The 12,857-nt window shown below is 29.4% G+C and overlaps 1 protein-coding gene and 1 long non-coding RNA gene across 3 annotated transcripts; both read right to left on the bottom strand.

Moving 5' to 3' along the window:
- Positions 1 to 306: 306 nt before the first annotated feature.
- LOC126680587 (probable LRR receptor-like serine/threonine-protein kinase At1g05700) lies at positions 307 to 6,497 on the bottom strand. 2 transcript variants are annotated; one of them, XM_050375736.1, is made up of 13 exons: positions 6,330 to 6,497; positions 5,144 to 5,696; positions 4,087 to 4,559; positions 3,657 to 3,792; positions 3,489 to 3,560; positions 3,013 to 3,084; positions 2,853 to 2,933; positions 2,605 to 2,750; positions 2,283 to 2,506; positions 2,004 to 2,130; positions 1,869 to 1,931; positions 1,340 to 1,529; positions 307 to 896 (listed from the first exon to the last, which is right to left on the bottom strand). In XM_050375736.1, exons 1-13 carry the CDS (start codon positions 6,469 to 6,471, stop codon positions 470 to 472), a joined length of 2,706 nt encoding a protein of 901 aa, XP_050231693.1. In that variant the 5' UTR covers positions 6,472 to 6,497; the 3' UTR covers positions 307 to 469. The 2 variants fall into 2 exon arrangements, with proteins under 2 accessions (XP_050231693.1, XP_050231691.1); XM_050375734.1 differs by having other exon boundaries at positions 2,283 to 2,512.
- A 3,668-nt stretch (positions 6,498 to 10,165) lies between these two features.
- LOC126680600 (uncharacterized) lies at positions 10,166 to 10,706 on the bottom strand. Its single transcript, XR_007641242.1, has 2 exons — positions 10,598 to 10,706; positions 10,166 to 10,471 (listed from the first exon to the last, which is right to left on the bottom strand). It is a non-coding gene; the product is annotated as an uncharacterized LOC126680600 (long non-coding RNA).
- Positions 10,707 to 12,857: the final 2,151 nt, after the last annotated feature.

Below are 12,857 nucleotides of genomic sequence, written 5' to 3' on the forward strand. Positions count from 1 at the left end.
GGTAAAGTTCGTGATTTAAAAATTTGCAATTAGCCCTAAAAACACAAGCTATTTTATGTTGAAAAAGCGATGATGTGGACATTGAATTTACGTAGTTTCAAAAACCACATCGTCGTTTTTCAATAAAAAAAATAGATCGGTATTTTGATTTGTTCCATTGAGATCACTGCAAAAATATATGCCTACATGATTTTTTGTTGATCACGTGATACATAATATATAAGGTATAATTTGACATAAATGTTAAAAAAATTTGCCACATACACTAATCTGACCTAAAATCACTCGAAAAATTCAAGATGCCACTAAAATCGTAATTTAGTATTTAGATTAAAACAAATTAAAGTACAATCACCAATTTAAAATAAATACAAAGTACATTAGCTCTTAGAATCAAATACGGCTGACATCGAGATATATATATTGTTACAAAAAATTCCTTTGCAATAAAGAAAAAACATTTTCCTTTCTATCTTGCTTCAGGACCCAATTCATTTCCAAGATCTACAGTAATCATTTCAAAAGAATTGCTTAATCTCATAGCTTGACCTTCCGATCTGGAGCTCCGTTCTCGAGCAATTTCCGTATCGAGGCACTCTTTTAATTCTGCAACTACATGGTTCATCAATGGTCTTTGAATGGAAAATGAAGGAACACATGACAATGCAGTTTCCATGAATTTCCAAACAGAATTTGTATCGAAATTGCCTTTTAACCTTGGATCAACAGCATTTCTTATATCCCCACTTTCAATAAAACGACTTACCCAAGAAATTATATGAATATTATCATCATGGTTTTTAATTATTGCTGGCTGGCCTGTTATTACCTCTAAAAGAACTACTCCGAAGCTGTACACATCACTTCTCTCGGTCAGCCTGCCTGACGTATAATACCTGAAGAAATTAAACCAAGAAAATGCAAATAGTAACCAATTTAGTAACAGTTGATTCCGGTTAACCAGCGGTTCCAGTTCCGTCAAATGCAGAACCGGATTGGTACAGAATACGGATCCCTGACCAAATAACCAATTCACCCAAAAGTTCAAGCTGCTGGATAAGACCAACAATAATATTATCTTAACACAACCCTCACGTGAATGCCCATTAAGGTCATTCACGTGAAGAAACAAACTAATTCTGACAATTTGTGTCTGCAGGTCATAAACAGGTCATGTTTGTTTAGATACAAAGCACGGTTAGCCTAAAAACGAACACAACACGATTATTGATTGAATTCGATATATAAAGCCCAAATACGGATAAATTTATAATGCAGATTATCTGAGCACAATAGTCCGCAGTTGGGACAAGCATTGTAGGAATATGCAGAAACTTACTCAGGATCAAGGTAACCAACAGTGCCAACAACTCCGGTGGACAAATGACTCCTACTGTCCGATGGGAAATATTTTGACAGTCCAAAATCTGCAATCTTCGCCTGGAAATTTTCGGTCAGTAGAATATTGGCACTTTTCACATCTCTGTGAATTATAGGAGGCTTGCAACCATGATGCAAGTACTCTAGTCCTGCATCATCAGTTTTAGATTATGTTTATAATCTGCATGCAACTATATATAACACTAATCTCAATTTAGTTATATCTACTTACTGTATCAAGACAAAATGAATTTATTTACGAACAACTATAGCCCATTCATAACTCGTTTAGAGCTGACATGACGCAATGTCAAACGTCCACGTGTACAAAGTTTATCCTACTTGAAATATATAACATCGCGCCATGTTTGTTCCAAACTAGAAATGAATGTATTTGGCAACAAATGCATGAATACTAAATTAGACCGGGGACAAATAGGCTATAGCTCTGATAGATTAGTTCATTTTGCCTTATGTTAACTGTTGACCTTGTGCCGCGTCTAGTGCAATCTGCAGTCTTTCTTTCCATGTCAAAGCTTCCAATGATTTATCTGCATGAAAATTAATCTTGAGTCTCTTATTTGCTAACTTTTGTGCGAAAATGGAAGATTAATTAAGCATACCTAATAGATACTGCTCCAAATTTCCACAAGCCATGTACTCATAGATTATCCCAATGTTAGCATCCTCATAGCAGTATCCAACAAATGAAGCTAAATTCCTGTGATGAACTCTCATCAACAGGTGAGCCTGTCAAGAATATCATGAAGTCACTGGAATTTTTTTATCTAGCCCCGGTCCATACTTTATTCAAGAACCCTACCAATCAGAAGGTAGAAAATCTTACTTGTAAGATTCCCTTACATCTGATCGGTTGAGTCCATGATGTGTCATACTCATACCTCGGTTCGGAATTGAATCGAGCCTTGAGTTGATGATGGAGATAACATCTTAACAGCAACTTGAGTTCCATCAGCTAAGCTTCCATGATAAACCGTTCCAAATCCTCCTTTTCCGATAATCGTGCTAAAATTGTCGGTAATTCTGACAATCTCAGAATATGAGTATTTTCTGCTGTCAGATTTTAAGGATGATTCTTCTTCTTTCTGAGAGTTGACAAACTTCCCTGGAACTTCATAGAGTAATTAAATTTTGTCAGAATTAATTATTCTGCTAACATCTTTGAACTTGTAATTTGATACAATTATGATAAAATTCAAGAACCTTTTCTTTTTTTGCATCTCCACAGGATAATTAGAGCCAGAAAGATGACTGATAATGGAACTATTGTTGCAACTATTGGAATCACAATGTTTTTCTTCTCTTCTTTGCATGGTAATAACAGACAAAGCTCAGGATTTTGATCCAATCTATAAATTTTAATAATTCTTAGGGAAATTAGTTGTCAGGATTGAGAAGGAAAACAAGAATGGAACATCAACATTTCGGTGAGAGTAACCGAAGTACCGAACCTTAATAACAACGAGCCATTGGTGGATCTTTCGATCAAAGCAGAAGGAACTGAACCAGAGAGTCTGTTTCCTTCTAAATTCCTGCAGTTTTAGATACAATGATCTCATTTCCCATCTAAAAAGAATGTGATATTTCTATTGTAAATCAATAGTAACTTACAGAGTCTTTAAATCGGATAATTGTGACAGAAAATTAGGCAGCGGTCCTGTTAAGCTATTGTTTGACAAGTCGCTGAAGAATCATACGGGTTAGGATTTTAAACCATATGCAGATTTATGGTTATTGAACTATAGGCTCTTACAGAACGGTTATCATCATTTCATTTGCTATATTTTAGCAACTAAACTTTCATTTTTACATAAACGGAAAATTTCTATAGCAACTCAAGTCAAAAATTGCTTATGTGGCAACATAAATTTATGTGGTTATACGACGTTTCTGTTGCCACCTATAAACAATTTTCTGAATTGCTATAGTAACCTACCGTTGCTTTTAAAAAAAGTTTAATTACCAGGATATAACAAAGTAAAAGATGGTAACCGTTCTGTAAAAGATATATTATTCAGTAACCGTAAAAAATTTATACCCTGGAAAAAATAAAGGAAAAATAGTAGAGATGGTAATTATGAACTTACAGGTTCTGCAAAAACTTCAGATTGGATAATGAAGAAGAGATATGTCCTGTTAATCCAATTGATGATAAGTTCCTGAATGCAATTGAATATTTTCAAGTTCATAACAATTAATATCATTTACTTTTAATTTTTTTATTGCTTGTCTGATTAAAAATACGCGAAACTCACAAAGATATAATTTTTGGGGGATCATAGCCACTGTCACTGCAACTCAGACCATCCCAAGCTGGAGCAGGGAGACATGGATCTCCTTGCCACCCTTTAAATAAATTATAGCTTGACTTGATCTCCTCAATAGCATTAACTATAATTAAAAATAAACAAGAAATAATTAGACTGGCAGTCAATTTTCTGTGCGTAAAATTATATTTTTTATAAACTAGTGTTTTAACTTTTTAGTTATACATAATTCTCACCTAGATCGTTTCATGAAAAATAGACAGTTCATGTATTAAATTGCCAAATCGAAAGTTTGTGTTAAATTTGCAAAACATGCTAAAGCTCGTAACTTCTAAAGCAAGTAAGCCAAAATAAAATTGGGTCTAGTTTGAATGAAATGAAAATTGATTACTAAATTACACAAAGGGAAGAAACATACCATCTTCTTGGTTAGTAGCTTTCTGCCACAATTTATTCACCAAATATATTTCCATTGCATTAATAATCGGAGGAAGGCTAGAATTGGATAGCCGATTGAGTGAGATCGTAAGCCTGGGTCCTCTGATTGGCTGCAGAGTAGAAATAGTTGTGGACTGCAAATACTTCAGACCAACTTCTTCTAACACCTTACCATTCAATTCAATGTTGAATGCTCTAGATTGGTCATTGCTTGGAATACTTTCAACTTCAGCAAAGTGCATGTAAATGTAGAAATTTACAAATGGGTCCCCAATGTTAAAATCGAAATTTATTGATTCGTTATTCATGGGCTGCACAGCAGTTTGCATCACCTTTGATGGGAGATTGTAGTCTGTGATTCTGAGGGAATCAACGGCAAAGGAAGTACTGAGGGGATCGAACTGTGGGGAATTGTAAGGGTACCATATTCGATCATAAGCATCATCATGGTACCTGGATTAGTCATCATCAAACTATGTTTATTAATGAGTTAAGATAAATAAAAGCATGTCAAATTTGATGTCTTTAGAATTGGTATACAAGCACTAGCCCACTAGGCAGAGTCCATACATGATCATGAACCGAGTTCCAGCGGTTTTGAACTGGATTTAACCGAACTTGTATCTTTTATATGCACGTTGAAGTCCCGTTCAATCATGGTTAGAGTTGTATCTATTAGAATAAGGAATCATTGCCATCTCTGAACTTGTGGATCAGAATCAATTAACTTATGTTTAGTCATTTTTATCAATTAAAAACAATACGCTCTATTTTGAATTATATATATATAATGATCCTTAAATCTTATGAGAAAACATTTTTTAGAGTGTTACCAAATATGTCTAGGACTCGTTTGAAACTGATGTGATGCGATGTAGTATTTACCAACTAGAAGAAATTTTATACATGTAATGTTCCATGTTAGATTGGCCACGCTCTAAATGAATCTTTAATATTTATTTGACTACGATCTAAAAAATATTGGATCAAGAATTCGAACATAAATATGAGCGGTAAGTAGTAACTAACTAACTAACCTTATTGTATCATTGCTTGAAGAACCAAAATCAAGCCGTTGGAATAAGGCTAACGCTGAACCAGGATCAGCTCTATAAGTAGAATTCTTGAAATGCCTCAACTCCAAAGCTGAAATAAAAGGCGTTCCTGAACCAGTATTTACGAGACAGACATAGATATTATCCATTACAGCAACATGTAAGATCTCCTTTATTACAACATGAGACGCATTTTCAGGCTTCACCGTGTCCCACAAATTAACTCCGAGATATAAACTGAACTCCGGCACTTCATTCTGATTATCGTAGTTTCCGTACATGAACGAGGCTCTGATTAAGTAGAGGCTAGCTTTGCCTTCAGGCGGTCGCAGGGTGTAACAGTTTCTGTTTCCTTCAGGAAAACTTCTGACAGTCGTTAGAAAAGCTGGAGATTGCGCTTCAGAATTGAAGTCTGAAGATATATTTTTACTCAGTCCTGTGTCAATATATGTCTTGTCTGGGATGTACTGAATTCCTGTTTTAGGATCGATAGAGATGGAATTTTCTGATAATCCACAGTCAATATTTATGGAGCCTGTAATAATTTCAGTTACCCTATTAGCAAATTTAATCCATTTTCTGTGCACTTCAAAGGAAGCTTGAATCCTATAGAAACCTTAAAAAATATCAAAATTTCTATTAAACTCATTGAAATTTTCAAAATATTCATGTCTTTGAATAATGTTTATGAATTTCATAGAAATTTTGAGATTTTAATGAATTCAATAAGATTCCACCTTACTAATATGTCACTTAATAGACTACCAAGTCAGGTGACACATCATTAAAAAATTAACATATTTAGAAAATATTTACAACGGGATCACCTAAGTTATGAAATACAAGTTTAAGAATAACTGAGGTACAAATTAAAATTTTGTGACGGATCAACTACATTTGAAATATTTTTGTGGGTAATTTAACATTAGTAATTAATTTTTTTAGATTGATTAAAATATACTACTGATACTCAATAATATTTTTCTATACTTTAGGGAAAAAACGTTATTTTTATATTAGTTTCAACTCTGGTTGAATCTTTAACCCTCTACTTTCATCGATTTTGAGTCCGCCTCGGGTTTGACGGCTATGCTAAATACTCTAAAACAGAGCAAAAACAGAGGATAAAGAATTGATCAAGTTAATAAACGAAATTACTAAAACTTACCAGTTATGTCATCCAGTTTTCTTCTAACATCACTGGCCAAGACAATTGATCCCTTTGTCCCCAAGAAAACAGCATACAATAGAAGCAAGATAAACCCATTATTAGAATTATAAGCCCAAATTCTTGAGCATTTGGCTGCCATTTTTATGTTTCTGGGGAATAAAAAATCTAAAAAAAAAAGCAGATAATGTAGAAGAAATGAGCATTAAGGCAATATAAATGTTGGAGTATGAATTCTTGAAGTGAAAGAGACCAATACCAACTTACATAACTAGCCATGGCCCTGATCCTGCCACAGTTTACCACTTGTGATGTGGTTGTAAATTAATGCATGGGACAGTTTCAAAAGCAAAGCAATGAAGATGAGAGCTACCATTATACTGCTTAGAAAACTAATTTTAAAATATAAATTTTTTATATTTTTTTATCGATTACGATTAAATATTTTGATTTTTATAATTATATCCAATTCAATGTTTTTTACTTATAATCAAAATTTTAAATTTTATTTTTTAAATTCAAACTTTTATATCTTCTATGTATTGCGACTAAATAAAAATTATAGTAACTGTTTTTAGAAGTTATACAATATTTTTAAAATTAAAAGAACGTAAATTTTTGGATTTAAAAAATGAAATTTGAAACGAACACAACAAACCTTTTAAATTGGAACATAATTGTAAAATTAAAAGGTTCAATCGCAATTGATAAAAAATTGATTTAGAAGTGATTTTGCCGTTATTTTACTATCTTTTACAAAATATTTAATTTTGATAGTTTATTCCAATTTAAAAATTAACAACAATTTTAGTTTAATTTCAACAATTGTTCAATTTGATATGTATTTTTAATTTTTTAATAATAGATTAAGATTTATTGATATTTTGATATATTTTCAGTATTTTAATACAAATAATTTTTAATATGTATTGTCACCATGCCTATTAAATTATTTTTAAATTGAATTATAATTGCTACTTATTATAAGCAGTACATTAAATTTATCGAAAAATAAAAAACTTATTAGATATATAAAAAGTCAAACTTTTTTAGCCGTTATAAATTTTAAACATTGGCGTCAATGACGGAGGGAGGCGACAATGGGAGTGTCATGGTCCCATTCAAATTTTTAAAATTGTTCCAATTTTTTTAATAATTTACAATTTAAACTACCCCCTCTCCTAATTTTTAAGATTGTCTACTTTATTTATTACATATTATAATTTGACTTTTTTTTATATTGAAATCATGGCTCTAGGGGTGTACATGGTCTGATTTGACTAGTTTATCAATAATATTTTAGTCCAAACCAATTATACTGGTTTGATAAATTTTCAAACCAAAATCAAACCACACACATTATAAACCAACAAAATTAGTTTGGTTTGATTTAATAATTTTTTTCTTTGAAATCAGTTTAAATTATCATCAAATAATTACTTATTTATATCTAAGATAAAAAGTCTAAAACTCTATAAAATATTTATTCATCTTAAAATAAATGTTATACTTATATAACAAACTATAATAATGACTAATAAAATATATTATAAATTTTTTATATTATAAATTTTTACATTTTATTAATATAATATCTTAAAATTATAAAAATATAACCTTTATTGATCGAGAATAAATATACAATTAGTTATTTCATTAGATGATATTTAAATATATTATTTTGTCAAGTACAATTTCAAAAAATAGTGATAGAAATTTTATTTTTAAGTTATAATATTTATAATTTTAATAAAGATATTATATTGGTTTGGTTTGGTTTATGTTGGTTTATAATTTTTCAAACCGTAAATCAGACCAATAATTATTTTTTTCTATTTTCCAAACTAAAATCAAATCAGCAATCTTTTAAACCGTAATATTTGGTTTGGTTTAGTTGAATTGTTTTGATTTGATTGGTTTGAATTTTTTTTATACAGCCCTACATAGCTCTATCAGTGCTTGGCGTATAATTTGACTTATTACTCAAACCCAAAGAGGTAATTGACAAAATAAAGTGTACCAACAAACAATATTTAAATGTTTAGAGAAACATTTTTATTCAAATTATGAGTCTAATTAACTATATATTTGGATTAAAACACCTAAGCATAACAATAGTACACATCTTCAAGAAGAACCATTTGTAGACTCAGTTTAAATAGGAGAAGCACAGCAGCGGCAGCACGACCCTGACGGTGGAGGAGTGCAACAAACACATGCCGGACAAATCGGTCCCGATGTTGTTTAAAGGAGATCTGCAAGATATTTCCGGTTACTATTATATATATATATATTTTGCAAATGATAGTGTCAGAGAGGAAACTAGTTTTTGTTGAATAGAAGGGCTTACTCGTACAATATCTTTAAGGGGCTAGTAAAAAGAATGACTATATGTCTTAAAAAAAGTTAAAGGGGGGGTTTTTGTAAAAGAACAAATTATTATGGGGCGCTGCCCCCTCAAGCTATACATGCGTGGGTTCGTCCCTGGATAGTGTATTAAAAAAAATTAATTTTTGGGAATAATATTAATTTTACCTCATTGATTGAATCGAGTTGCCTCACATGGAATTATCAGAGACATAACCATGGCGAAAATGAAGAGAGTGAACAAAAATGATTTGAGAGAATTAGTTTCCATTACTGATTATAACTTGGAGGAAAATGTATTATGTCTTGATGATATGAGGAAAAGGTATTTATAGTTTAATTTCAAGAACTTAGAACCTAAAAAACAGTCTGCATACATAATTATATTACATTCTATTTCAAATGAAGCAAATAATTCGAATACACTATCGTCAAGCATATGGCAAATTCAAATTACAAGTTTGATATTATTTTTTTGTAGAGCATAGTCTTCAATCTATTATTTCGTATAAATTCATATGCAACGGCAACTTGCAATTGCTAAATTAAGTCAATATTGGTGGTAACATTTGCAAATTGTTAAAGTCAATATTGATGGTTAATATCTAATTGTGGTGAGGTGATAATATAAAGGAGAGGTATATGCAATCATACTCAATGTTTAAAATTTTGCTTTAAAATAAAAAAAAAGTCGAAAAGATAAGATAATTTTAATTGATTAAGCCAAGAGACACTATATTTTTGCAATCGTACTCAATGTTTAAATTATAACATATTTTTAAGTAGCAACACACATAATTTATATAGGCCTAATGCCTAAAAAAAACCCGACCTATTAACTCTTTTTCAATTTTATTTTGACGTTGAAAACTGATTAATTTTATCCTATTTACATTTTTATCGTTTCAATTATACTCCAATTTTTTAATTTTTGATAATTTTTTACTTAAACGAAAGTCTAAAGATAAAATTAGATTTATTTTTATCCAAAAAGTACAAACAAGTCCTTTATTTTCAAAAACTAGCTAGCTAAAACCATAATTAAATTAAAATTGTTTAAATTTTTTAATTAATTTAATTAAATCTAAGTAAATTTTAAACATATGCAATTAATATATGCTAAATATGATGAATGTTTTTTTTTTAAAATCAAATAAAAAAGACATCAATTTATTATTTTAGGGTGCAATTGAAATATAAAAATGCAAAATAAGGTAAAATTTGAGATTTTTCAACGTTTGAATAGGATTGAAAAGAGGCTAAAAGATTAAAAAAAAAATAAAGCACTAGGCATTTATTTTATTGATGAAGTATAAATATCAGAATAAATTGTCAGTCGTATAAGGAAGGTGTCTACTGATCCTTATTCATTTTCAAATTTATCATAATAGAATACAATTATCATATACCTAGTTATGTAGCATCAAATGTATATATGAAGATGTACATAAAAAGGCAAGAATTTGGACTAGTTTAAATTTATACCCACAACTAGAATTTTTATAAATAGAATATTTTATTTCTGGAATACATAGTTACTTATTATTAAAGGAGAAGCACTCCTCAAGCTTATTCGTAATATATAATCATTCTTTTATTTATAGTAATAAGAATTCATGTTAAGGCTTTCACATTTAACATAAATTAAGCAGCCTTCATGGATGAACAGTGTCGGGTACCGGAGTACGGCAGCATTCACAACACACGCTCGGTGGCGGTGGTTTAGGCGAGCAACACACACAAGCCGGGCAAAAAATGGGTTCGTCGGTGGAGGTCTGCAAAATTAATTAAAATTTTGTAACTATACAGTAATAAATATTCTTTTTTACAATAACATAACCATTAATCACTTGTAACTAAGAAAATCTTTTAATTTTGCAAAATAAAAATAATTAATATACCTCGATGATTAAACCGAGCTGCTTCGCTAGGCATCATCGGCGACAATACGAAGGCAAAGATAAAGAAAGTGACCAAGACAGACTTGAGAGAATTTGTTGCCATTCCTATTTTCCGTATATTAAAGATTATGATTAATTGATATGAGGATGTTGGTATTTATATAGTCTATGGGATTGTAAGACTTTCGGCTACATACAGTTTATGATCAATTTTTTAAAATATGAAAGCAGATTAAACTGGTTTGAATTAAAAGTTTGAATTTTCACAATTTCCATGCAAATAGTCTTTCTTTAGCTGCTTAATGTACATATTCTTGAATGTTTATCAAACAGTACGCCAAGCAAAGTATGTAACTGAGAAATTGGCCATTCACGTCAATAATTTAGAGGTAATTAAGAAATTAGTGTCCAAATTAAACATTAATATTAAGGTTTCATCATTGAGAATAACTCATCTTTCGACTTCTTTGTTTATAATCCAAATTTTTGAAATTGTCAATTTTTTAATTTTCAATTTCAATTGTAACTATTTGTTTAAATTGGAGTGAAAAGAATTCAAATATTCTCTTTATATTTGGAATTCTCGATGGTAAAAATATAAATTAGAATAATATAAAATAATATGAATTTTTTTTTCATTTTAACTTGAATAAATGGTTACAACTTAAACTGGAAATAGAAAAATGGATTGACATCAAACAATTTTAAAATTTTGTCTATAAATGAATAAATATAAAAAAAATGAGATATTTTTGAATAGTTAAACCTGATATTAAAAGAAAATTCACTTTTCAATTAATCATATTACTTAGACATTGTTATAACAATAATATCATTTGTTTTTGCTATCATTGATATCTAAATTTAAAATTTTACGGTCGTGGATATATATAGTAAAACCAAGCTTAATATGCTCAAATTGTTCATTTGTAAATGATACTAGTATGATACCCTCGCGATGCTTCGGAAATAATCACTTTATAACTAACATTACAACAATAAATAATAATAATAATAATAATATATCAACAAATAAACTGTATAAATTATATATAAAAAAAAAAGCTTCACATAACTGATTCATTTATCTAACTTAGTAGTATAATTATACAAACTATTAATTTTCTTAAGTGTGGTAACATCTAGATTACTAATATATAGCTATTCTGACGTAAATAGAAATATGTATATACATATATTAAAAGAACATATAAAACTTGATTTGGAAGTAGTAGTACAAATAGTTTGATTAATAATGTATATAGATATTCATAAACTAAATTTGATCAACCAATGAAAATCACTTTGGTTCGATTTGAACCAACATTACACTCTATAAAGGACAATCAATTTAAGTTTCACATATTTTTTATTGATATGTAATATTAAATTATTTTTTTCAAAAGATTTAATTTTTTTCACTTTTAACTTAAATAATCTTTTTAATAATTATATATAATTTATTTATTATTAAAATATGTAGTTAAATTTTGATTTATTCCCATGAAAATAAAAAGTTCATTTCCATAAATGAAATGGAGAATTGGTAAAAATCTTTTTTAACATCTAAATTTGGACATAAACTACAAAATGCTAGAATATATATTTTTTTTAAAAATGAAGTATTACTTGTAAACTTTCTTTAAAAAAAAAAAAATTGGTGTCCAAGTTTATAGATAAACTTACCAAGTTTATAGATAAACTTGAAAATTAATTTTGTGGATAAATTGAAAAATAAATTGGGACACCAAGCTTACGGATAAACTTAAACTTAAAACTTGAACACCAAGATTATTTATAAACTTGATGTCCAAGTTTACAAATCTGTGGATAAACTTGAAAAATAAATTCGGACACTAAATTTACGGATAAACTTAAACCTTGAAAACTAAATTTATGGATAAATTTGAACAATAAATTAGGACTCCAAATTTACGGATAAACTTGGACGTTAAACCTGGAAACCAAGTTTTGGAGAAAAGGATAATTTTTCAGTTTTCCATGGCCTTGCTTTATAAAAAAGTTTCATCCGCTATTTTTTCCTTTCTAGTATTTTGAGAGAAATAAAGAAATAAATATGTGGTCATTTTGGCGTTAATATGTGAGATATATGAATAATTTGAAATTATTATACCAAATGAATTAATGTTTGTGAGACTTGTGGTAATTAAGCGTGAAAATTTAAAAATATGTAATGAAAAATAATTCTTAATTGACTAAAAATATATGGAAAGCCAGTTTAAATTTTTGCTTTATTAAT

Source organism: Mercurialis annua, linkage group LG5, assembly GCF_937616625.2.
Source record: "Mercurialis annua linkage group LG5, ddMerAnnu1.2, whole genome shotgun sequence".
NCBI classification, from domain to species: domain Eukaryota; kingdom Viridiplantae; phylum Streptophyta; class Magnoliopsida; order Malpighiales; family Euphorbiaceae; genus Mercurialis; species Mercurialis annua.